This window comes from Brienomyrus brachyistius, chromosome 20, assembly GCF_023856365.1.
Source record: "Brienomyrus brachyistius isolate T26 chromosome 20, BBRACH_0.4, whole genome shotgun sequence".
Lineage (NCBI taxonomy): Eukaryota > Metazoa > Chordata > Actinopteri > Osteoglossiformes > Mormyridae > Brienomyrus > Brienomyrus brachyistius.
Window position 1 is genome coordinate 20,513,748 of NC_064552.1, and position 25,671 is coordinate 20,539,418.

At 43.7% G+C, this 25,671-nt stretch overlaps 1 protein-coding gene across 1 annotated transcript in view; it reads right to left on the minus strand.

Moving 5' to 3' along the window:
- The window catches only part of LOC125716002 (zinc finger protein 436-like), a 36,316-nt gene extending 11,321 nt beyond the window's left edge, over positions 1-24,995 (minus strand). The window contains exons 1-9 of the mRNA XM_048988206.1: positions 24,851-24,995; positions 18,527-18,592; positions 18,261-18,378; positions 18,002-18,148; positions 17,003-17,097; positions 16,767-16,904; positions 16,409-16,517; positions 15,493-16,121; positions 14,905-15,240 (exon numbers count right to left, since the gene is read on the minus strand). Coding sequence (XP_048844163.1) covers positions 14,905-15,240; positions 15,493-16,121; positions 16,409-16,517; positions 16,767-16,904; positions 17,003-17,097; positions 18,002-18,148; positions 18,261-18,378; positions 18,527-18,562 — 1,608 coding nt within the window. The 5' untranslated portion in view covers positions 18,563-18,592; positions 24,851-24,995. The remainder of the gene's footprint in view (positions 1-14,904; positions 15,241-15,492; positions 16,122-16,408; positions 16,518-16,766; positions 16,905-17,002; positions 17,098-18,001; positions 18,149-18,260; positions 18,379-18,526; positions 18,593-24,850) is intronic.
- Positions 24,996-25,671: the final 676 nt, after the last annotated feature.

A 25,671-nucleotide genomic window follows, 5' to 3' on the forward strand; every position in this document is an offset into this window, starting at 1 on the left:
CCTCTGCTACTTAACTGACCAGATCAATATCCCAGAAGTTTAATAGACTTGATGCTATACTCTGATTAAAAATAGTTCCTTAAATTTTTTAAGCAGTGTATATTTTTCAAGGGGGGGAGGTTTAAGATGGCGACCGGTGCATTTGTGTTTGTGGGGCTGAATCAAGATCTTTTGGTTTTCTCACCTAATACCTACTTGACAATGTTTACCTAAGCAACTTTGGCTTTGATAACCCTTAGTCATTAGCAACATCTACCTTTGAGCCCTTGGAGGGCGAAAAACCTGCCTGCCAGAGTGGTCACTGCCTCTGGCAGGGATGAGGGAGGCGCCTCTGGAGGGACAACCGGCGGTGGCGGGACTGGGAAGTCCCGGGAAGGGGATACGGGCGCGGTCCTCTTCGGGACCCGGGGTACTCGAGGGATCGAGTCCCTGACAGCCCTAAAACCCCCCCAATTCGCCATACGCTCGGGTCGGTAATTATACCGGCTCAGGGGCGGTAGCTGGTCCAGAGTGATCGGCTCTAGTTCAGGGAACGAGAAGGGTGTGTCCTCCTCGTCCTCGCTGGAAGCCCCGAGCCTCGCCAGGTAGTAGGCTCCCATGGGGAGCGGTTCAGGGACGGAGGCCCAGACGAGCTCCTCTCTCTCTTCCTCTCCGAGAGGCCAGGAGTGGGCGAGGGAGCACGTGCCCAGGCTGATGGGCTCCGGCAGGGGCTTTCCTTTCCCCTGCTTCCTCTTTTTCTTTCGGTCTGTCATTCTGTCACGGTAACGGCGAGACGAGCCGGACGGAAGATCGCTCAGGAAGCGCGAGCGATCCAAAAACAGGCAGGCAGGCAGGAATCGGGGCAAATGAGGGTTTAATAGGGACAGGCACGGACATCCACTAAAAAAACACCACGAAACAACCATCAATGACAGACATGGAAACAGGGGAGACCAGGACTTAAATACAATAAAGCAGGGCAACATAACCGGACAGGACTGGAAACAATCGGGGAAGCACACATGGGTAATCAGGGGGCGTGGCACACATGAGGAGCGGACGAGTCAGGCGTCACAGTCACCAGCACTCCCTAAAAAAGGAAAAGGTGAACCTAGTTTATCTGAGCTGCAGGAAAATATCATGAGAATGATAGCAATCAAAATTAAAGTACCAATAGTCTTGTACAGTTATAACAAAGAATACAGAGTCTATTGAAGCTCTAAAAGAGCAGTCCGAATTTCTTTTTCAAGAAATTCAGGAGATGAAGAAAGACGTCCAAACAGTCAAAACAGTTAATGCTAGTCATGAGAAGAGGATATGGATATCAGTCCACGTCTTGCCCTGCCTTTTGTCCATCATTGATGTTAGTAGCGTTCCGATGTCCTGGTCTCCCCGTAGCCGTCTTCCCCTTAATAAATCCCCAGTTTTCCCCGACTTTCGGCTACCTATTTCGTTCTTCCCTGCCTGCCTACCCGTCCGCACCCGCGAATCCTGACAACTATACACTGATGACAATATGAATGTTCATAAACACGACACGATATTTTACGGCCCAGCCCAGTCGGATGCCGTTTCATCTTCACCGTCTTTTCCTTAATTAATTAGGCATATCATACTTTCAAAAAGTCCTTTTAAGGTCCCTTCTGGTGTCATCGCAGACATTGCGGCCCTGTCAGTCGAGTACTATCCCATCCCAACTACCTAGCTGGCCAGCTTGCAAGCTAACGGACCTTGTAGGTGCCCGCAGGCATCTTACGTTAAGCAAGATAAGTTTGGTGATAATTAATGCAGCTAGCGAAGTACTTACATAAAAACCTATTACTTGGGGGCGCAATAAGTTATCGGATTGACTAGTAAACGACAAGAAACATAAATAACACAATCAACAAAAATCTGCTGCCAAGTCAATCAGTACTTGTATTTCCCGCTGGCTCCATTTTGGACAGCAGTTAGACGAACTCTATCTGCATTCTATTAGTCATCCTGCTGGTCCTGGATGTAGAGGGTTGAATTTTGGACCGTATTTTAAACCACTGAAATTCTGGCAGCGTATTTGAAACAGCGAAAATAACGGGACTGAATATTGTAAAGCGCAAATAAGACGACTGAATATTACTGCTTGAATAATAAAGATGCGAATAAAACACATGGAATATTTTCAACTGAATTTCTTCTTTTCAAATTTATTTTGAAGCTAAATTAAGTTAACTGAATTCATGTGGTTGAATTATAAACACGCACTTTAAAATACGTATGTTTTGGAACTGAATTTTGGAAGCATTGTCATGTTGAGTATTCCGTAGCCACTATGAGAAACGTATATAAAGTTCTTATTAGCTGATATGACCCTCTTGGCTACTTAGTACCCTATACAACACAAGCAAAGATACTTGTGTAGCGCCTGTGGGACAAGAAAGGGGAGTGGGATGATCCCCATCTACCAGAGGAACTGCTGCACTCACGGCATACCTGGGAGGCAGAGCTGGAACACCTGCAAAAGATAGCATTACCCAGGTGTTACTCCAGCCCAGAAATGGACAACTCCAGCCGTATGAGAGACATCCATGTGTTTCGCAATGCCTCAGAGCAGGCATATGGACCTGTTGCTTATCTCAGGACTGAGGATAAAAGGGGCGACATCGAGGTCTCCTCTCTTGCGGCACGCTCCCGCGTCGCACCCCAGAAGCAGCAGTCCATTCCACGGTTGGAGCTGTGTGCAGCCCTCACAGGTGCGCAGTTTTACAAGGTTATATCCACTGAACTAACCCTTCCCATCCGTAGCTGCACATTGTGGTCTGACTCACTGACTGTCCTTACATGGGTGTTGTCGGATTCATGTCGCGACAAAGTATTTGTGGGTACTCGAGTTGCGGAGATCCAGGAGCTGACAGCGGGAGACAACCCAGTTGATGACATCACGCGAGGACTCGCTCATCTGGATATGTATGACGTCAGCCGAATGGACCCATGTGAAGTGTCCACCACATGGATGGCCTGTGAAGCCGAGCCCGACTGTATGTTATTTATGTTCACAGACCACACACTATTTTACACGTAATAAGTGATAACGGTTGCCGAAAACTCGCAAATAAGAGTCTTCATTAAAAGAAGTTTGAGTCATCCAGATTCTGTTTGCGGTTATATCAGAGTTCTAACCGAACTCCCCACAGTGGTTTGAATATACCTACTCGGCACACAAACGCTCCATTACATATATACTTATTATTTTGGTGATCGATTTAAATCATATTATTAACATTGGAAACAGACGTTAATAATGTATTTTAATGCTATAAGACGTTAATAGCATACGTTAATTTTATCATCCATCCATCCATTTTCCAAACTGCTTATCCTACTGGGTTGCGGGGGGTCCGGAGCCTATCCCGGATGCAATGGGCATGAGGCTGGCAACAACCCAGTATGGGGGGCCAGCCCATCGCAGGACACACTCACACACCATTCAATCTCTACGGGCAATTTAGCAAGTCCAATTAGCCTCAGCATGTTTTTGGACTGTGGGGGGAAACCAGGGTACCCGGAGGAAAACCCACGATGACATGGGGAGAACATGCAAGCTCCACACACATGTGATCCAGGTGGAGAGTCAAACCCGTGTCCCAGAGGCGTGAGGCAACAGTGCTAACCACTGCACCACCATGCCGCCCCACTATTAATCTCAATTTTGCTAAATAAAAATATCTGGCTTGCATCAGTCACATGATGACCATTAACCAATGCTCACCCTTGACGGCAGAGCGCGCTGGTTACGAGCCGGGAACAAGCTCGCAAAGAGCACGTGCATTTTTTGCTGGCTGGGCGGTGCAGAGCTGTAGGGGAAACACAGAAATTATTTGGGAGACGCAGAGTGATGCAACAAAAACCAGTAAAGGTGTACAGCGTACACTATTGTCTATCGCAGACAGGAGTATTAGGTGATTATGTACACTTTAAATTGTCTTGTGGCAACTGACGAATTGAAACAAATGAGAATGCTGTGTCTGCACAGTGTGCAACAGCGCGACAAAACATTACCTGTCCTTTTATTAACTGCACAAGTAGTGGTGGTCATTAGCCGCTAGCTAACTGGGTGAGAGTGTCATGGGTCTAACTCTGTCCACCATTTTAGGGAACATATTTTGTTTTAAAGTAAGTTACCAGGCTTTCCCCTGCCTTTCTGGAGGGCTTATATTTCACTAAAAACTATCTAACATGCATATCTACATAATTATGGACTATTACGATATAAAAACACACACTGTATTTTAAAGAAAATTATAATTATATACAGATTATATTAGATTTATATTTCAAATATGACAAAATGCTGATTTTACAGAAGCTAAATTATTGTACCACTACAATTTAAACATTTAATAAGCTTGCTGCCTTGCACAGAGTGGATAGTCAAGCAAACTGAATCATCATAAATACATTATTGTATATTTTTTATTCTTATTGCTTTATTATTATAGCACAATGAATACATGATAAGGGAAGGATTCTGGATCAGCACCATGATGCAAACTTGTGGCCGTAGTATGTACAGTATTCTGGAGAATGTATAAAACGTCACTGTATGTGCACAACACAGCCCTGCCGTCCAGCACTATCAGCAGCAGGGGCAGCAGCAACCCCTCAACAGCAACATCGTGCCCCATCAGGTAAAACATAAGCTACGTTTGCTTTGCATTGTTCTCACCCGATGACAGTGAGTATGATACAATTCCATATTAGATTCCTGATAAATGTGGGTCGTTATTTAGCTTGGTTCTATGTGCCCCTTCAAACATCTCTGCACGGCCCTGCATAACCCTGTATTCCCTTCAATTCGCAAATCATATTCAAGTAATCATTCAAAAGTACTACATAAGAACTTATATAACATCCTTACAGTTTATTGCACGCAGGCTATATTTTGTGCATTTATTGTTGACACTGATGTTTGGTTCGGTTGCATCAAGACATACTATACTGAACAAAAATATAAACGCAACACTTTTGTTTTTGCTCCCATTTTTCATGAGATGGACTTAAAGACCTACAATTCATTCCAGATACACAATATTACCATTTCTCTCAAACATTTCTCACAAATCAGTCTAAATGTGTGATAGTGAGCACTTCTGCTTTGCTGAGATAATCCATCCCACCTCACAGGTGTGCCACATCAAGATGCTGATCTGACATCATGGGTAGTGCACAGGTGTACCTTATACTGCCCACAATAAAAGGCCACCCTGGAATGTGCAGTTTTTTGCTTTATTGGGGGTCTGGGGACTCAGAACCGGTCAGTATCTGGTGTGACCACCATTTGCCTCATGCAATGCAACACATCTTCTTCGCATAGAGTTTATCAGATTGTCAATTGTGGCCTGTGGAATGTTGGTCCACTCCTCTTCAATGGCTGTGCGAAGTTGTTGGATATTAGTGGGAACTGGTACACGCTGTCGTATACGCCGGTCAAGCACATCCCAAACATGCTCAACGGGTGACATGTCCGGTGAGTATGCTGGCCATGCAAGAACTGGGACATTTTCAGCTTCCAAGAACTGTGTACAGATCCTTGCAACATGGGGCCGTGCATTATCTGTCTGAGTGGCTGGTCTCAGACGATCTTGGAGGTGAACCTGCTGGATGTGGAGGTCCTGGGCTGGTGTGGTTACACGTGGTCTGCGGTTGTGAGGCCGGTTGGATGTACTGCCATATTCTCTGAAACGCCTTTGGAGACGGCTTATGGTTGAGAAATGAACATTCAATGCACGAGCAACAGATCTGGTTGACATTCCTGCTGTCAGCATGCCAATTGCACGCTCCCTCAATGCTTGTGGCATCTGTGGCATTTTGCTGTGAGACAAAACTGCACATTCCAGGGTGGCCTTTTATTGTGGGCAGTATAAGGTACACCTGTGCACTACCCATGATGTCAGATCAGCATCTTGATGTGGCACACCTGTGAGGTGGGATGGATTATCTCAGCAAAGCAGAAGTGCTCACTATCACACATTTAGACTGATTTGTGAGAAATGTTTGAGAGAAATGGTAATATTGTGTATCTGGAATGAATTGTAGGTCTTTAAGTCCATCTCATGAAAAATGGGAGCAAAAACAAAAGTGTTGCGTTTATATTTTTGTTCAGTGTATGTTTGCCACTTTGCTCAGTTTGCTGAGTTCCCCTAATATTTTTTGTCATTACTGACACCTATTTATTGTATTTATTTTGCCTGTTTATACCTGTTTTACTATTTTTACTGTTTGACTACCGATAATGAAAGAAAAAAGTAATGTTCATGGCCTTTCACCTCTGTCGCAACCATTCACACAGACTGTATACCTCAGCCTTAATGTTACCGCAGTTAAGTTAGCCTCATATTCAACTTTCTGGCTTTAACAGTTTTTAACAGAAGTAAGGTGGGGCATTTCTAATGAGATGTGTGTTTAATGAATTGCGATGCCCAGTACATAGACAACGATGCACACCAATTGTTTTTGCGCTCCAAACCATTTTGTGATTTGGGTACATTTTATGGCTTTGTTCTTTCCAGTAACTTTTCTGGAGGACTGAATACGGCAAACGTTACATATTTGTTATCAGTCATTGTAGACGACCATACTTTTTTTTTATTATAGTCTTACAGTTTCTAATTTACATGCCAAAAACTATTTTGACTGGTAGTGTTTTAATTTTTTTGTGAGTTTAGCTTGAATTTTAGGGTTTGTGCTTAGTGGTTTGATTAAAGGAGAGGAGATTTTAGGAAACGTGTTTTAGCAATTCAGAAAAACTGTAAAATGTTAAGGCATGTCAGACTACTTTGAAAGTGGGTGAGAGGCCTCACACTCCAAAGGGTTACAGTAAATACTAATTATGCTGTGTTTCTTTTATGTTCCTCTTTTTGAGTCTGGTACTATGACAAAAAAATTCCCAATCTATCTATCTAGTGCTACTTCATTATTCCATCCTCTTTGTGCAACGTAGTAATGTAAAGTACTGTCAGTAAAACAGCATGATACTACCACCACCCTGCTTGACCATTGGTTCAGTATTCTTATGTTAAGAAAACAACCTCACCTTGATCCCCTGCAAACATCTCTTTTCATTGTGGCCAAGCAGAGAAGTTAATGACACATTCACATGTCATTGTGACTGCCCCCCACCCCCACCCCAGCCCGTGAATATGCAGCCATCAGCAGCCTTTCAGACTATTAGACAGACAGAACACACTAAGGAATGTGTCTGTTTTATTCAAGCACAGTACAGAACCATATGTTTTTTTATTTTTCATGACCATAGGTGAGGGTAGGAACGTAGATTGACTGGTAAATCGAGAGCTTCGCCTTTTGGCTCAGCTCTCTCTTCACCATGACAGACCGATGCAGCGCCCACATGACTGCTGACGCCACACCGATCCGCCCGTTGAACTCCCGTTCCATCGTTCCCCCACTCATGAACAAGATCCCAAGATACTTAAACTCCTCCACTTGGGGGAGGACCCCATCCCCAACCCGGAGAGAGCATTCTACGCTTTTCCGGCTGAGAACCATGGTCTCGGATTTGGAGGTGCTGATTCTCATCCCAACCGCTTCACACTCGGCTGCGAACTGCTCCAGTGAGAGCTGAAGGTCACGGTCCGATGAGGCCAACAGAACCACATCATCGGCAAAAAGCAGAGACCTAATCCTGAGGTCACCGAATCGGACACCCTCAACGCCCTGGCTGCGCCTAGAAATTCTGTCCATTAAAGCTATGGACAGAATCGGTGACAAAGGGCAGCCCTGACGGAGTCCAACCCTCACCGGAAACAAGTCCGACTTATTGCCGCCCATGTGGACCAGGCTCTGGCACTGGTCATACAGGGACCGAACCGCCCTTAAAAGGGGGCCCGGAACCCCATACTACCGGAGCACTCCCCACAGGACTCCCCGAGGGACATGGTCGAATGCACTCTCCAAGTCCACAAGACACATGTAGACTGGTTGGGTAAACTCCCATGAACCCTCCAAAACCCTGCTGAGAGTATAGAGCTGGTCCACTGTTCCACGGCCAGGGCGAAAACCACACTGCTCTTCCTGAATCCGAGGCTCGACAATCCGGCGGACCCTCCTCTCCAGGACCCCCGAATAGACCTTACCAGGGAGGCTGAGGAGTGTGATCCCCCTATAGTTGGAGCACACCCTCCGGTCCCCCTTCTTAAAGAGGGGGACCACCACCCCGGTCTGCCAGTCCTGAGGCACTGCCCCCGATGTCCACGCGATGCCGCAGATGCGTGTCAGCCAGGACAGCCCCACAGCATCCAGAGCCTTAAGGAACTCCGGGCGAATCTCATCCACCCCCGGGGCCCGGCCACCGAGGAGCTGTTTGACCACCTCAGTGACCTCCGCCCCAGAAATAGGCGAGTCCACCCCCAAGTCCCCACACTCTGCTTCCATATCGGAAGGCGTGTCGGTGGGATTGAGGAGGTCTTCGAAGTATTCCTTCCACCGACCCAAGACGTCCCGAGTTGAAGTCAGCAGCGCACCATCCCCACCATAAATAGTGTTGATGCTGCACCGCTTTCCCGCCCGGAGCCGCCGGATGGCGGACCAGAATCTCCTCGAAGCCGTACGGAAGTCGTTCTCCATGGCCTCGCCAAACTCCTCCCACACCCGAGTTTTTGCCTCAGCAACCGCCAAAGCCACATCCCGCTTGGCCTGCCGGTAGCCGTCAGCTGCATCTGGAGTCCCACAGGCCAAAAAGGCCCGATAGGACTCCTTCTTCAGCTTGACGGTGAAGTAAAATACAAAATTCTAACTTCATCAATAAACTGACTAAAACACATTTTGATAGTTTTAGGCCATCTTAGCCTCACAGCAGAAACAATTTCTTAAATTTCACAGGCCATTTATTGCAGTATAATCATTTTATTAATGGAACTGGAATTTTGTCTAAATATAAGAAAATTATAATTGCTTAGATTTTCATTTTTGTAGTGAAGTTAAGATAAGAAGTTTTCATAATCACTGCTCTCCCTGGTGGATGTAATTAAGTTATAATTTTTGTCCCTGTATCAAACACACTTTAATGATCCATATTCAATACAAACCTGACACACATCTCACAAGTCTAATACTCATTATGAGTAGTTTAAAGAGGGAAGTTCACTTAAAAGCCCTGGACACTAACACGGTACAAAAAGGTGTCAGAGTTTGTTTTTTGGCAGAAGCTAAGAAAGCAGGTAACTGATGGTCAGATATTGCCATGACGAAAAATACATTTGATTTTTCCCTTATTCATCCACTTTATTAGGTACACCAGGTCAACTGCTTGTTAAATCTAATCAGCCAATCATATGTCAGCACTAACAGTCTGAGATGAATGCTCAACATACTAAGCTATGCAGCAGTCCAAGGAACAGGGAAAACAGAAGGGACTTAAGCACACTGGGACTGAAGGGCAAGAGACAGGGAGGAACACGATGGCCAGCGACACCTACTGGCCAAACCGGTTGGAGACATGAAGGGCAGGGCCAGATGGGTGCTGATTGTGAGAGCGCTTTAAATTGACACGCTGACTGTATGTAACTATTATTGTGCTTTTTTGTTTGTAAATCTTTAAGTGACAATAAAATAAATAAAATAAAAAAGGCTGTACAGATCAGGTAGTGAGAGCTACTTCCAAGGACACCTCTCACTGGCAGAGTTACATGACGTCCCCATTCTCCTTCAGGTCCGCACTGTATGGGTTACAAGTATTTAGGTATTAACAACTCAGTTTGGGTCAAGTTAACCTGAAGTACGAAGCCAACAGCGTCAACTCAGCATTTTTAAGAGTGAAGAAAACTAGCAGTGTGACATTGAAAAGCCAGAGTTACCGCCACTTATCCTCAAAGTTAATCGGCTAAGCAAGGAATCTGGCTTCACAATTTAAGCCTCAGAAAGCGCCCGGTAGCTCACCATCAACACATTTATTTATTTAGCTTGCGGACACAAAATAATTTTTATTATGAAGACATGCACGCATGGCGTGAAAATGAAGGATGCGCTTGTTTGAAACTAGAAAAACCACTTTGCGTCACGCTTTCTGCCGGTAGCTTACATGAAGCATATGAGGCGCTCAGTAAGTCCTTCAAATTTGCCATGTATGTTTTTAACGTAATGTTTGAAACAACCTGCACAGAAATTGCTGCATTTGTAGTGCCATTGTCTGGCAGCAGGTGAGGGCTGGGTTTTATACACTTAATATTTTGAAACTCAGTTCTCATCTACCTCCATCCAGTCCAGAACCAATTGGTGCAAAGCAGGGAATAACCCAGGATGAGACACCCATTGCAAGGCACACTGACACATGACCACCTATGAACCATTTGGTAACTCTGTTTAGCCTGAGCATGGAGGTACCTGGAGGACACCTCGCGATAACATGGGGAAAACATGCAAGCTCCACACACATGAAACCCTAGCAGGGGCTTGAACCCAGCTCCTAGAAGCATGAGGCAACAGGGCTAGCCACTGCACCACCATGCCACCCTGCGTTACCACTAATAAAGTCATATATGTTCATAACTTTCATTTCTTCTCAAATATATACTGCAAGTTGTTCATCATCAGTAATCCATGTCTGCGATGTAATTTTGTAAATCCTACAGGTCACATGCATGCATGGTGTGAAAATGAAACCCAACTTCCCAATGCAACCCAAAGCTAACTTGCCTAAGTACAGACTCACGTGCACCACCTTCAAGTCTTGCTATAATTTCCTTTTTACGTTCTACAAATACCCTCACTGCTTTCCTCTTTGGTTTGCTGCAATCGTGTTCACTTTCATAGGGGCCATGATTACTATATCACTAAACGTACTGTAGACAAAGCACTACAAAAATCATACCGAACAAAGGAACACACCAGTCTCACGTCAAACTCGGTCAAGAGGTACTACGAAACAGACCGATTCACAGGCAAAAGCAACCCAGTAGGACCATTTGCATGTCAGTTCATCAAAGATGCATCTTGATTTGTACAAATTTAGCAGTTCCGTTTCGTCGTGATCAGTAAAAGACCAGTAACAACTCATTTTGGCCTAAAAAGTGGCAATATGTAACCTGTTTTAGAAGCAGCAGATTTAACTCTGCACATATTTAAATATTTGTCTTTTACATGCCTCTGACATGTCCCAAATTAGTAAGAGTTGCTGTTTGGCTGAATGTTTTCCATTTAGTATGAATTCAAAAGATTCAACTTCTAAAGACAACATGAGACCATTGTATTTGGATCATTGTTGAATGTTCATTGTTGAAGTTTTGTTGCTTTAGAATACCATGTGACCTACAATTTTAAAGATTTGATTATACATGCGGGGCGGCATGGTGGTGCAGTGGTTAGCACTGTTGCCTCACACCTCTGGGACCCGGGTTCGAGTATCCGCCTGGGTCACATGTGTGCAGAGTTTGCATGTTCTCCCCATGTTGTCGTGGGGTTCTCTCCGGTTTCCCCCCACAGTCCAAAAACATGCTGAGGCTAATTGGAGTTGCTAAATTGCCCGTAGGTGTGAATGGTGTGTGAGTGTGCCCTGCGATGGGCTGCCTCCCTGCCTCATGCCCATTGATTCTGGGATAGGCTCTGGATCCCCCACGACCCAGTAGGATAAGTGGTTTGGTTTGGAAAATGGATGGATGGATGATTACACATGCACATTTATCTAGTAAATGAAAACAAACAGTATTATCACAAAGACAACTTTTACAGCAAACATTTTGTGAATGTTTGCAACTCAGAATAACTTTGTAATTTGCCGATCAGTGCTGACACACCACAGCACAACACACAGTGCACAACCACGAAATCTCTCCTCAGGTGATTGATGGACTCTGAGCATGAGACATGTACAAAAGATGAGGACTCTTCTCCACTATGTAAATGGAAATTGTTCTTAATCTATTATTTATACCTTTTGCTTATATCGTAAGATTTAGGAACACACTGAAAAAGATCAACTTTAATACATTTGAAGGTTGAAGTTATTGGAATTTGTTACGGCTGATTTGGTGGAATAAGTTTTTGGACCGAACTGTCGAAAAATGTGGAATGAAAATGCAGTTTAATGGTTGAATCCGTGGTTTGCCTAACTTGCTATAAATTGCACACACATCCAGCATTAAAGTGACAGGGAGCTATTAGACCAGAGTTGTTTTATTGCATTAACACGGAACAGCAAAAAATATCATAACATTATTCTAACATTAATGTCATGTTGTTCTTAATAGATTTGAAATTGGGCCTTTAAAACTAGAATATGGTCAGTTTTAAAAATGCTTGACTTTGTTGCAACTCTGACTAAGTTGAATTCCATCGAGTGGCTGACAGGTGTGAATATTATCCTGAAATTGACAAGTTAATGTCATCTTTCCAGTTAATGTGAGTTTGTTCTGTGTGGGTCTCTGTCTCAGGCTGTCATTTTAGTCCTAGTCTCATTTAAAGCACTTAACAATATGCATGAATTGCATAGCTGCTAATGTAAAAAACAAAAATTACCTTGAAAAGCATTCTACAACAACATACAGTATTATGAAGTATTAATAGTATTTATTGCCAATCCCAGATGGCAGGTAACTTCTATAATATGAATAGAATACAAGATATTTTAAACCAAATTACAGTTGTTATTTTTCTGTTTAAAAAAGACAATTGCTATAATTTACATATGACAAAACCTGTAAAAGACATTTTGTAATTCTTTTCTAAATGACATGAAGATACTTTGTTACTCTCCTTGGGGAAATTCTCTTTTCACCTACCCCATCTTGCTCTACTTGACACGGGCACAGACAAAGGTGACAGCAAGCCTGGCAGCAAAGGGCAGCCACCTGTAGGGACACCCATGGAGCTGGGGGTTTTACAGTGATTAACAGCAATTTTGCAATACTTTTCTGGCAGCTTTTTTTTGCTAAGAATTTACAGTAAATTCTACAGACAATTCTACACTAAAACAGATGTCATTCCTAAGCGCAGCATGGACTGCTTCCGGACACAGTATCAAATGTGACTTACAGAGTCACTTGAGTAAGCTGGAGATCCTACAACCCCGGGTAAGAGAGCCTGCAGTAGGCAGCCTACCAAAAGAGGGCCTTCCTGTTCCCTTGGTGAATTAGAAAACCAGTGGAGAGAGCTCTTCTGTTGCAGTTTCACACAGATGAACAACATGGAGTACTTTGGATTGAGGTTTTGCAGTAAGAGGGTGCTGAAAGAAAAAGGAGTTTCAAAGACATTGGTCTGCCTGTACTGCCAATTTTGTCTCTGCCGATTTCAGATGTTCATGTAAAGCGTGAATTTACTAATGTGACATTCCTTAAATATAACCACTTAAACAGAACGGTTGTAAATTTTCTGTCCAGTTTCGTAGATGGACTGACGCAGAGGCAGACCTATGGTTAGGTCTGGGTGGTATTGACAGCTGGGCCCACCCAATTAGATTAATGAAACTGCATTTTTTATATATAAACTACCGTCTTCTAACTCTGTTCCTATACATCACTGTTGTTACTGTGGCAAGTACGACAGAATGTGTGAGCTCCCTCTAGTGGTGATCTAGGTAGAATTTTTTCTCACTTTTTTTGCTATTCTGTCTTCTTTTCATACATATAATGCGGCGATTAGCTTCATACTGGGCACCGACACACCTGGAAATGGCGTAACATCGAATCGAATTAATGTGCAGGAAGGCTACCAATTCTGTCATTTTCCACTAACACCAAATTAACTCGCTAGCCTCCCAAGGTCATTCTAAATTAATTGCAACAGACATGCTCAGGCAGTGGCATCTTGTGGTTTGCCATATATGGAAGCCTTCATTAATAATAACTCAGACTAGCTAGTTTTGTTCCTAAGGACAAAGTACATTTCTATCATCTAATCGTGAGAGTTTTTATAGCCACTGAGCTCATGTAAAAGGGAGAACCGACTGATGAACTTGAGGTTGCAAATCATCTATGTCGCAGTCGCTGGTCCCTTTTGTATTTATTGAGTGTATATCTAAAGTTTCTTTTTTAGTTTTTTTGAGTTTATGCTGGGCACCCAACTGTAACACAAAGCTGGCAATTCATGTATAAATTTAAGATAGTGTTACGGCGCTTTATGGTTAACTGTGTGATAGATTACGTCCTTCAAATGATACGAAGAAATGCCTCAGTCCCATTTGCCTGACCAAAATACAGCTTTTCATAGTCCTGAGCCCTCGCTATACATTTAGTTTATATGAAACTTTCTTAAACATTGAAAACAAATACAGAACTTCATGCATCTGTGTGACGGACATCTCCGACATTCCCTGGTAAAATGGCCCCTACACACAAATCGTGACGTATTACACATGTAACCTAATACAATCCATTGTCTATACATGTCTCAGTAGGTGGAGACATTACGTAGCAGAGGCCACGCCCTAGCTCAGCTGTCATCATATCTAGACTTACGAACAGGGAGCTATTTCAAACAGAAAAGTTTACTGAAATAAAATTCTGAATTCTGTTTCACGTGAGCCGAATCATCTTCTGTAAAATACACAACCGTGCAATTTAACAGTTTATAAAACTGCTTTGCAGTCAAAGACTACCTTCACAATATATTCTAACTATTAAAAAACACCTCTGAATCTTTGTCAAATAAATCCTAAACATCAACAGGACTAATGAGGGGGACCCAACATACAGGTATTTCAGAAATACAATTTAGAAAAATTCAAGAACAAACATTTATTGGACTGACTGAACTGTGTGGGTCTGGTGGTGTGTCTCAAAGTATCCTAATCAAGAAAAATCACTGAGAGCACTGGTAGGGCCTCTCTCCTGTGTGAATCCGTTGGTGAGTCTTTAGGTTTCCTAAATGACTGAAGCTCTTCCCACACTGGGAGCACTGGTAGGGCCTCTCTCCTGTGTGAATCCGCTGGTGTGTCTTTAGGTGACTTAATTGACTGAAGCTCTTCTCACACTGGGAGCACTGGTAGGGCCTCTCTCCTGTGTGAATCCGCTGGTGTCTCTTTAGGCTTCTTAACTCATTAAATCTGTTTCCACACTGGGAGCACTGGTAGGGCCTCTCTCCTGTATGAATCCGCTGGTGTGTCTTTAGGTGACTTAATTGACTGAAGCTCTTCTCACACTGGGAGCACTGGTAGGGCCTCTCTCCTGTGTGAATCCGCTGGTGTGTCTTTAGGTTACTTAAATCACTGAAGCTCTTCCCACACTGGGAGCACTGGTAGGGCCTCTCTCCTGTGTGAATCCGCTGGTGGCTCTTTAGGTTTCTTAAATCACTGAAGCTCTTCCCACACTGGGAGCACTGGTAGGGCCTCTCTCCTGTGTGAATTCGCTGGTGTCTCTTCAGGTGACTTAAATATCTGAAGCTCTTCTCACACTGGGAGCACTGGTAGGGCCTCTCTCCTGTGTGAATACGCTGGGGGCTCTTTAGGATTCCTAACACTCTGAAGCTCTTCCCACACTGGGTGCACTGGTAGGGTCTCTCCCCTGTGTGACTCCGTTGGTGGCTCTTTAGGATTCCTAACACTCTGAAGCTCTTCCCACACTGGGTGCACTGGTAGGGTCTCTCCCCTGTGTGACTCCGTTGGTGTGTCTTTAGGGTTCCTAACCGATTAAAGCTCTTCCCACACTGGGTGCACTGGTAGGGCTTCTCCCCTGTGTGAATCCGTTGGTGAGTCTTTAGGTTTCCTAAATGACTGAAGCTCTTCCCACACTGGGAGCACTGGTAAGGCCTCTCTCCTGTGTGAGACTGCTGGTGGCTCTTCAGCAGATTTAAATGACTGAAGCTCTTCTCACACTGGGAGCACTGGTAGGGCCTCTCCCCTGTGTGAATCCGTTGGTGAGTCTTTAGGTTTCCTAAATGACTGAAGCTCTTCCCACACTCAGAACACCGATGGGACTTCTTTGTGCGAGTCTGCCTGTGTATTTTACAGTCTCTGTTTATATTGAAAGTCTTCTTACCCTGGGAACCCTGCTGTGCTGTCAGTGTGTCTGTATTGGCTTCTGCCAAGGTACTGAGTGTGTCTTTACTGGGCTGAGCGGCACTGGGGCCAGCAGAAGTTGGGGAATCCTGGTTTGTGTTGACAGTTCCAGCCCTCAGTTGTCTGACATACTCCTTGGGGTGAGATTCATTCATTCTCCTTGCTGGGGGCAAGATGAAAACAAGTCAGTCAGTACTGAGAGGGAAAAGAGTTATTAGAAAAAAAGTCAGAAAAATAGTGAAGGTAAACGTATCTTCCAAAGAGCCTTCGTTACTCCATACGCAGTTTATATTCACAATGTGGAATTCACACTGCAATCTCCGACATGCCTGAACTTTACCGAGTACTAACACTGCTGGTTTGAAATGGCAACCTGAAGCACAAACTATTACCTTCAAATGTACCAAAACATTTGCAGTTTTGATGGTATATGTTGGTAGCTAAAATCACCTGGGTTTGGAGGTTTCGCACACTGTTTGCTCCGCTCACCAGTAACTAACAGAAGAGAACCAATCAGCTCCACCTCAGTCACATCCTGAACCGCTGCACCCTTGACCTTCTGTCACAAAAACAAACAAGACAGAATAAGCTGTTCACCTCAAATCTATACAGGTGCTTCTATTTGCTTAATAGTAAAAAAGGAGCAGAAACCAAACAAATTATTTCAAGTATAAACATTAAACTGAAATTATGTCCATTTCTGGTGTGACCTACCGTTGGCTGCTTTCGAAATTAAAACACAGAAATTATACCACTTCAGAACGGAAAAGTGACATTTGTAAAGAGACCCATTTACACTCCATTTCACCTTGGGGGGGCTCTCATTCGCAGTCCCTTCACCCTCAGATATCAGGTATTCCCCCTCCTCTTTTTTAACCTCTCTGACACCCTGCTGGGAAGGTTGCTGGTTTGTATGGCAGGTGGTGTTACTGCAGGAAGACGTCTGCTGAAACCAAAATGATATCAAACACATTGAGACTGTGCCAGTTAATTAGTATGTTGCAATACAAAGCCAGCAGCAGATTGCGTTGAGCACAAACAGACCCTCTTTCCCTGGTCTGTAGCACATGACTCTGATCCCACAGCAGGGGTTCTGCTCTGACCGGACCGCCTGGATGTAGGCTGGAAACTCCTGGATGCTGAAAACACAAATGATCACTTCAGGCAGACTGCATCACCTTAGCGCATATCCGCAAGGCTCTTTGTGTTTGGGTCGCAACTACAGGCACTTTCACATTGAGCTTTTGTCTGGAACCAAAACCTTATCCTGGAACCAGGGATTTCTCTCACGTTCACACTGCGGGAACTCAGCCCGATTGTAGTTCCCTGGAAGAAGTTCCAGAACCCTTTACTGCTTACTCCAGACTAGGTCCTTTTTGTTCAAATACGGTGGTGCTTATAGCATTAAACTTGCTGACTAGTTGACCACAAGCACTGGCGCTAACTTGGAAGTTACTCATAGGTGCAGAAAAAGAGATGCAGCAGAGCAAAAATTGAGCAGACACATGGAGAACAAAAATAATTCCAGTTAATGCATCAACCAATACATTTTTTGCTTGCATCCCCATCTTTTTGTATCAGACGCTTCAATCGCTACCAATATAGTTCTGTCTAATATCACCGGTGCAAGGGGTGAAACTTGCCAGTGCTTATTAGTGAGACGTCATATACATGTGATAGGTTCATATAAGCAAAATATAAATAATTTGTGATCAATCCCTCCAGTAACTAACAAATAACAAAACAAATTATTCAACCTCCATTGTTTTGGAATGACGGTGTAGTTTCAAATAAAGTCATTGTGAACCTACAAACTTTTTGTGTCTTACATGCTTCAGCATAAAGGTCCCAGTTCCAGTTGTGTGGGGTGAAACTGATACACAAAAGTGGCTAGGAGCTGCAAGAGTTCCAGGTCGACACAGCCCAGAAACCCAAACCAGGCCCCGGAACTTTTGCCTTATCCTTTAGCGACACAGATGAATGCCTGACACTGTTTGAAGGAATCACCCGTCACAGCAGGAAACCTCTGACTGGCAGTATCACCTCCACTCGCCTTGTCCCCCGGGCTCCTTCTCAGAAGGTGAGAAGTCCACTCCTCCGAATTGCTGCATTTGTCGCCGCCCAACCTCTCCGTCATCACCCCGCTGGATCGGCTGCTTCTCATGAACACTGGGGTGGTGGAATTCAGCCCTAGAGAAAACACAATTGCAGACTATGCAAATTTCCCACTGGTGGGACTAATAAAGGCTCTCATTGCACTCTTGGTACTCATCCAAGTCTAATGCCGGAGCCCAAAGCCTACCCATATCCAACATGGCCTGGTGGTTCCTCTTCATGTTCCTGTAGTGCACCTTCTCGCATCTCTGCAGCCGAACCCATTCAGCCTTGGAGAAATAGGCCCGGATATCCGCATAATCCTCCTGCATGGGGATAGGGTTCTCCATGAGGCTGTTTCATGCTTTACAGAGTAGGCACAATGACACTGAAAGGCCACTGCACCCACTGGCTATGTCAGATACAACAGGCCGTCCTCAGTTTTAGCTGTCAGTTCTCCCCCAGTTGCCTTACCTCATCTGACAAACTCATGCCCGAAGCCCTTTCCATCCTATGCAGCAACCAAGTTCACGTTCCCACCTGAAATGTGTAATAAAATGTCAAATATGAAGAGGTGCGTAGGGACGAGGTACACTTAATCAAGTGACTTGTTGGGGAGGAAATCTTAGTGTATTCAGTGAACGTTTTGTAGTCTTACTTGAGTATATCTGCCAAATGAAATGCATTTTCTCCTGCATCTCATCTTTCGTTGACTTATGTGAGGCTGTTACCAGTGGTATCCAGCCATCCCATCAAGGCGGTTTTCCTCCCCAAACCATTCCAGCTCATACCACAGCTGACTTGCATGCAAACCACAAGCAAGATCAAGTTCATTGGATAGCAGTATGAGAGTACTGAACTACAACATGAATGCATTTTGCAGTCCACTTTCATCCTTGCCATGAGGGAAAGTTGGGGTCCCGCCAGACAAAGAAGCCTACCCCAGCTAAGAATAACTGGTAAATAAATTGACAGCAAATGTTATTCAGCTGAGATAGGGAACACAGGCTTAACCTTTGGATCATTTTAGGATTTGACAGGTGGTAGGGAACGATTTTCTTCACGTGAGAACGTAGGATAGCCAGCAGAGACCCCTGCCAAAAGAACTAAACCCTTTTAGTGCATTTATGGACATATTTGTTTTGCTTTTTAAAAGAAAACACTTTCTTAAATGCAAAAATAAAATGATGTCAAAATTACTGAGAAAAGGTATACATATATCTTTAAGGCATGAATTAAAATGGCCTTTACTCTCTGTTCTTGTACATTTGTAGGAGGCGTAAAAAAGTCCTGACAGGATTGTATCTCCTGAATGAGTGAATGTTTGTGCGTGTAAGTGAATGTGAGTAAGATCTGTGTGTGTTTAAGTGTGTTACAGAATGAGTGTGTGTGAGCCTTTAAAGGAGCATGTGGCGGTTGGATAATTCAGTGTCTCAGTTTCACTAACCCAAGGCTGTCAGGGGGTAATTTTTATGTTATATTTATATCATAATTATGTAATACTATTCATATTAATCTAAATCTGCAAAATAATATTACTAAAGCCTTGAAATAGATCTAGTTGCGTAAACCCCATGCTTCCCTTTAGACTCACCCCTGCATGCTGCAGGTATCACTCCAACTAATGAAGCTGAAAACATGGCTTTTCTTCACCTTTCAGCTTAACAGCTGGTTTGATTACGGACTCTCACCAGCTCTTTACCAGTAAAGGTTTAGTAGCGATTGCAAGCACTGCTGTTGTTTTCTTTCACTCCACCTGAGTTCGCCATCTCTGTAATGGAACCGTCTCTTTGCTCTTAGTGTACAGACAGGCTCCAGCTCCGTGTTAAACTACGACAGCATCATTTTGACTGCTGTTGTGTTAACAGTGTTTTTACTGAGGAAAACTAGGGGCTGCTTAGGCTGAATCTTGTTATACTTTTCACGCTTACTTTGTATACTGGTTCCGCTCTGTGGACTGGTTCCATAGACTGGGTGCTTTCTGTTGAGATGTTGAATCATTGACGTTGTGCTATTGTGGTAAACTAATTCGGTTTTACAATGGACACACTGTACAGTATTTTCGCTTTTCTTTTGTTTGAAATGTTCCCAAACTTTAGACAGACATTTTTCGTCTTTCTCTGACTGTCCTCGCTATTTTCCCCGTCTTCCTCCATTGCGCCATCAAATCAACCCTGCTACACGTAATGCAGAATAAGCACTGTGCGACAGTATTAATCCTCCGAGTGAAACACGCTGATCACTAAGCAGCACATAGTTGTCCGGATTACACGAAGCATCGAAGCAAAGAATTTGCATCGAGATTTTTAGTAATCGAGTTATTCGAGTTACTCGAATCGTTGCAGCCCTAATTACGTGATTTTTTTTTACCCAATATAAGGCATTTTACATTTAAACAAAACTCCAACTTCTAAACAATTAGAGTACATACATGTAAGCAAACACAAATTACGGAGTATTCCTAACTTTGGGCAACATATTAAAACTTTCTTCTGCAAGACGTCGGCACAAATATCCAAGATCGACAACAGAAACATGACTGATGGAGCACATGTTTAATTATAAAAAGAACCACTTAACATTCTGACACTGTAGTGGTACTTATAGCTAAGGAGTTCTCCTATACCGTTTATTATTCTCTACACTGAGAAGAGTGACATCCATCTCCCGCCTGCTAGCCCTGCCTTCCACATATCTCACATGCAGTTCATAACCGCACGAGCTGTAAGCCAATGAAATCTCCCTAATGGGTGTACCGTGGTTGTTTTTTGATTATTAAAAAAGGTAATATACCTGCGTTCGATTCTCTCTCTTAGGCGGAACTCGGATGAAAAAAATCCCATCGGAAACATGCCTCCTTTCTGACGTTGAAGTTGGACAGAATTTTCCTATCTGAGATATCCGAGATTGTGACGTTATTTCAGCATGGCGGTTTACACACATAATAATAATAATAATAATAATAATAATACATTTTATTTATAATGCCCTTTACATCCCAGGATCTCAAAGGGCTACAAGTTAAAATAAAAAGAGACAAAATAAATAGTTTAAAAGTAAACAAATTTAAAACCTCTAAGTGGAAGAACCAAAGGTTTTGTTAAAAAGAAAAGTCTTTAGATGCTTTTTAAAACAGTCAGTGGGTTGTGGTGCCCTCAGGAAGTCAGGGAGGGCATTCCATAGGCGTGGAGCAGCAGCACAGAAAGCCCCATCTCCCATAGTCTTCAGATTGGTTCTTGGTTTGTGGAGGAGGTTAGCCTGCGTAGAACGGAGGGAACGTGTTGCGCGTTGTGGGTTGATAAGTTCTTTGAGGTAGGGGGGGGAGGCATGTCCATGGACGCATTGGTGTGTAAGAAGCAAAACCTTATACTCAATCCTGGCGGAGACGGGAAGCCAATGAAGTGAGTGAAGAATGGGAGTGATGTGCTCATGTTTTCGCACTCTCATCAGGATCCTTGCTGCAGAGTTTTGAATGTATTGGAGCCTCTGCAGGCTCTTGCTAGGTATCCCAAAGAGAAGTGCATTACAGTAGTCCAGTCTAGAGGAGATAAAGGCATGGACCAGCTTTTCGGCATCAGATAGGGAGAGAATGGGGCGGAGTTTGGAAATGTTCCGGAGATGGTATGAGGAGGTCTTACAGAGATGGTTGATATGGGATTCAAAGGTGAGTTGGGGATCCATTTTTACGCCAAGATTTGAGACTGTTGATGAGAGAGAGATATTAGAGACAGAGAAGATGATACTGGTTATGGGTGATGATTTTATCTGGTGAGGGGTGCCAACCAGAATGGCCTCAGTTTTGGAGCTGTTGAGTTGAAGGAAATTGTGATCCATCCAAACCTTTATCTCCTCCAGACAGACGGTGAGTTGAGATGGGGATGATGAGAGTGGCGTTGCAGCTGTGGCATTTACATAAAGCTGTGTATCGTCGGCGTAACAGTGAAAGGAAAATCCATGGCGGCTGATGACCTGACCGAGCGGAGAAAGGTAAAGAATGAAGAGCATGGGGCCAAGAACTGACCCCTGGGGAACGCCACAGGAGACTGTGTGTGGCTTTGAGGTGGAGTCACCCATAGCAAGGTACTCTATCCGGTTTGCGAGGTATGATTGAAACCAGCTGAGGGCAATGTCAGAGTCCAAAGGTGGAATGTAGTCGATTTAATAAGATGTCATGGTCAACTGTATCAAATGCAGCAGATATGTCCAGGAGAATAAGCAAGGAGGAAGAGCCAGCATCGGATGACATCAGGAGATCATTTGAGACTCTTACGAGTGCAGTTTCTGTACCGTGGTTTGTCCGGAAACCAGATTGGAATTTTTCATAGAGGTTGTTGAGTTTCAGGTGGTTATGCAGCTGGATGGCAACTACTTTCTCAATCACTTTGGATATGAATGGGAGATTAGAGATGGGCCTATAATTGGAAAGGACTTCTGGGTCCAGGTTGTTTTTTGAGAAGTGGTCTTATAATGGCTTTTTTAAGACAGATGGGATATGACCAGTTTGAAGAGAGGGGACTTAAGATAGTGATATGGGTCTGCACCAGGGAAGTTGGGAAAGGGTCTAAGGCACAGGTGGAGGGTTTCATCTTCCTGATGATGTTTTGCACCTCTTCTGATGAAGCCAGAGAAAAGCAGTTTAGGCGCTGAGAAATAGCACATGTTGAGGAAATATTTGGATCTGAGGACCGGAAAGGGCAGAGCGAATATGTGCAATTTTGGATGTGAAATAATCCATGAAATGGTTGCACTGCTCTGCTGTGGTGCCAGTAAGTGGGAGGAGGGGTTGCGGTTCGAGGAGATGGTTAACAGTGGAGAAAAGCTGTTTGGAATTTCCCACACTATTTCTGATGGCATCAGAAAAAAATTTCGACCTTGCCTCTATGAGAGATTTCGAATATTTTTGTTGGTGCTCCCGGTAGGCTTGCTTGTGAACGGTAAGGCCAGATGCTTTATAACGCCGCTCAAGGATCCGACCTGCTGTCTTCATTTTCCGAAGCCCATCTGTGAACCAGGGCGCTGAGCGTGAGAAGGTCACAGCTCTGGTTTTAACAGGGGCATGGTGGTCCAGAAGGCTACTCAGATGGCTGTTATAGTAGTCCACTGCTTCATCAGCTGATGAAAAATTTGTGGAAAGATGCTGAAGGTCTGCTGCCACGTGTTCTGGGTTGATGTTTTTGAGGTTCCTAAAGCAGATATTGTGTTCAGGCTTGGTGAGGCTAGAAGGAGATGGCAACTCCATAGAAATTACCTTGTGGTCGGAGACACCTAGGTCATACACCTGCAAGTTGGTGAGAGAAGCAGAGTTTGTGATGACCAGGTCCAAGGTGTGCCCCCTGTTGTGTGTAGGGACATCAACAAGTTTTAAATTAAAGCAGTCGAGCAATTGAAGAAACTCAGCAGCAAGGCGACAAGTGGGGGAGTCAACATGGATGTTCAAATCTCCTAAAATGATGACTTACATCAGTAATTCTATTTTACAAATCTTAAAAATGTTTATAATTATTAATAAATGTAATTGCACATGATCGATTTAGAGAATACCATATCGTTACCGTAAACAGTATCCTAGCATGTAATATCAGAATTTTACCAGACTTGTTAGGTTTTTTGGTTTGTTTATATTTCGCTTGCTTCTCGAAAAAAGAATATCGCTATGAATGTACCAAAATACTTTATAAAGCTTTTAATGTGGTTTGACTAGTTCCTGTTTCTTGTGTGTTTGTCTCTCAGAAATAATAATCTTACTCCAAAAAACTGCTGAAATATAAAGCAACATCACACAGCAGCGTATTCATGGAGGCAGCCAAGTTTGTTCCGAGTTGTGGTACTGTAGCTCGAACGGGAGATTGTCGGACGTGATGTCACTCAATTTGGAATTTCCAAGTTCTGAGAGATAATCGAACGAATCACATGGTTTTTTTATTTGCGCACATTATGTTTGTTTTATTTGGAGAGAATATTTTAATTTTAGATTCGGTTCTTTAATTGTCTGTACTGTTGATCGGAAAAGCCCGCAACTGAGGGTTTGTTAATTTTCTGATTTAGCAAACCAACACGCTACTCCAGTACTCTTTTGTTCTGGATACTCCTTTACTCTCACTAAAGTAGTGAGACTTGAGTACTTTTAACAGGGTTGCTGCAGACTTCAACATCACAATTAAGACACAAGACCTCAAAAAGAAAAAAATAGCATATACACAATTATTATTAAAAGATGGGCTACATTCGAACATTATCTCGAACATAATTACAAAGCTGTCCTCATTCACAGCTGACCTTAGCTCACGATGGACGAACGGTGTAATACTAATATAGATATATACGCGGTCTTATCCCTCCCGCAGATGAACAACTTTACTATGACTGAATCCGGGAACATCGATCGAAACACTGTGTGTATTTCACTATTGGCTCTGTACAAATGATGTTGGCTCACCGCGTATAGAGACTAAAGCACTTCGGCCGTACTGTAAGTGTTGCTCTTGTTGAAAACTCAGAAAAAGATGTCGAACACAATACCTCCAAAGCTGTAACTTCGGCGGTGGTTTGAACTTCCAAAGCAGTATCTGTCGGACTAGACCCACACTGAACGTAGTTCTGGATGGGCAGTGAAGTCGTCTTTGAGGACTCATAGCGTTTGTGTTTCCCTGATGCACGATTTGTCTCGATCGCTCGAATACCCATATTACCCCATGTGTATGTCTTCTTGCAATACGAGCATTTAAAACCATGTCCAAAACAACTAGCTCGGTACATTAGCAGTCACAGCTACGAACCTATTCCCCACAAACGCCTTACCGTGCCGCAGATGCTTCCTCTTGTTAGTAACTAGAAAGTGGTTTCCCTTAACGATATTGTCCTGCGTCGCTTTCAGCCATAATTAAAACCGCGACTGTAATATCTGCTGACCGCTGCAGCCTGATGGAATAATGGCGGCGCCTCCCCTTCCTTTTGAATTCGCTCGCTCCGCGCGCCGCATCCTGATTGGAGGGCAGCAAACAAGGTCGCCCGTGAGACAACTGCGTTACAAATACAGTACCAAATGCAAATACAGCAACTTCCGCATAATCTTTTAAACAGTATATTAGAAATATACAAACAATTTTGGGTAAATTGGATGGATTTACTGAGGGTCACATATGCCTCATTCAAGCTACCTATCTGACGCTTTCCGGGGCTTGTATCATAAAGCCTGATCCCTTGTTTAGCCGATTGAGAATAAGCATTGTCGTGCACCAGGAAGAACCTAGGACCCACTGCACCAACGTAAGGTCTGACAGTGGGTTCAAGGATTTCATCCTGATACCTAATGGCAGTCAAGGTGCCATTGTCTAGCCTGTAGAGGTCTGTGCAGCCCTCCATGAATATGCCTCCCCAGACCATCACTGACCCAACCCCCTCTGCTACTTAACTGACCAGATCAATATCCCAGAAGTTTAATAGACTTGATGCTATACTCTGATTAAAAATTGTTCCTTAAATTTTTTTAAGCAGTGTATATTTTTCAAAGGGGGGAGGTTTAAGATGGCGGCCGGTGCATTCGTGTGTTTGTGGGGCTGAATCAAGATCTTTTGGTTTTCTCACCTAATACCTACTTGACAATGTTTACCTAAGCAACT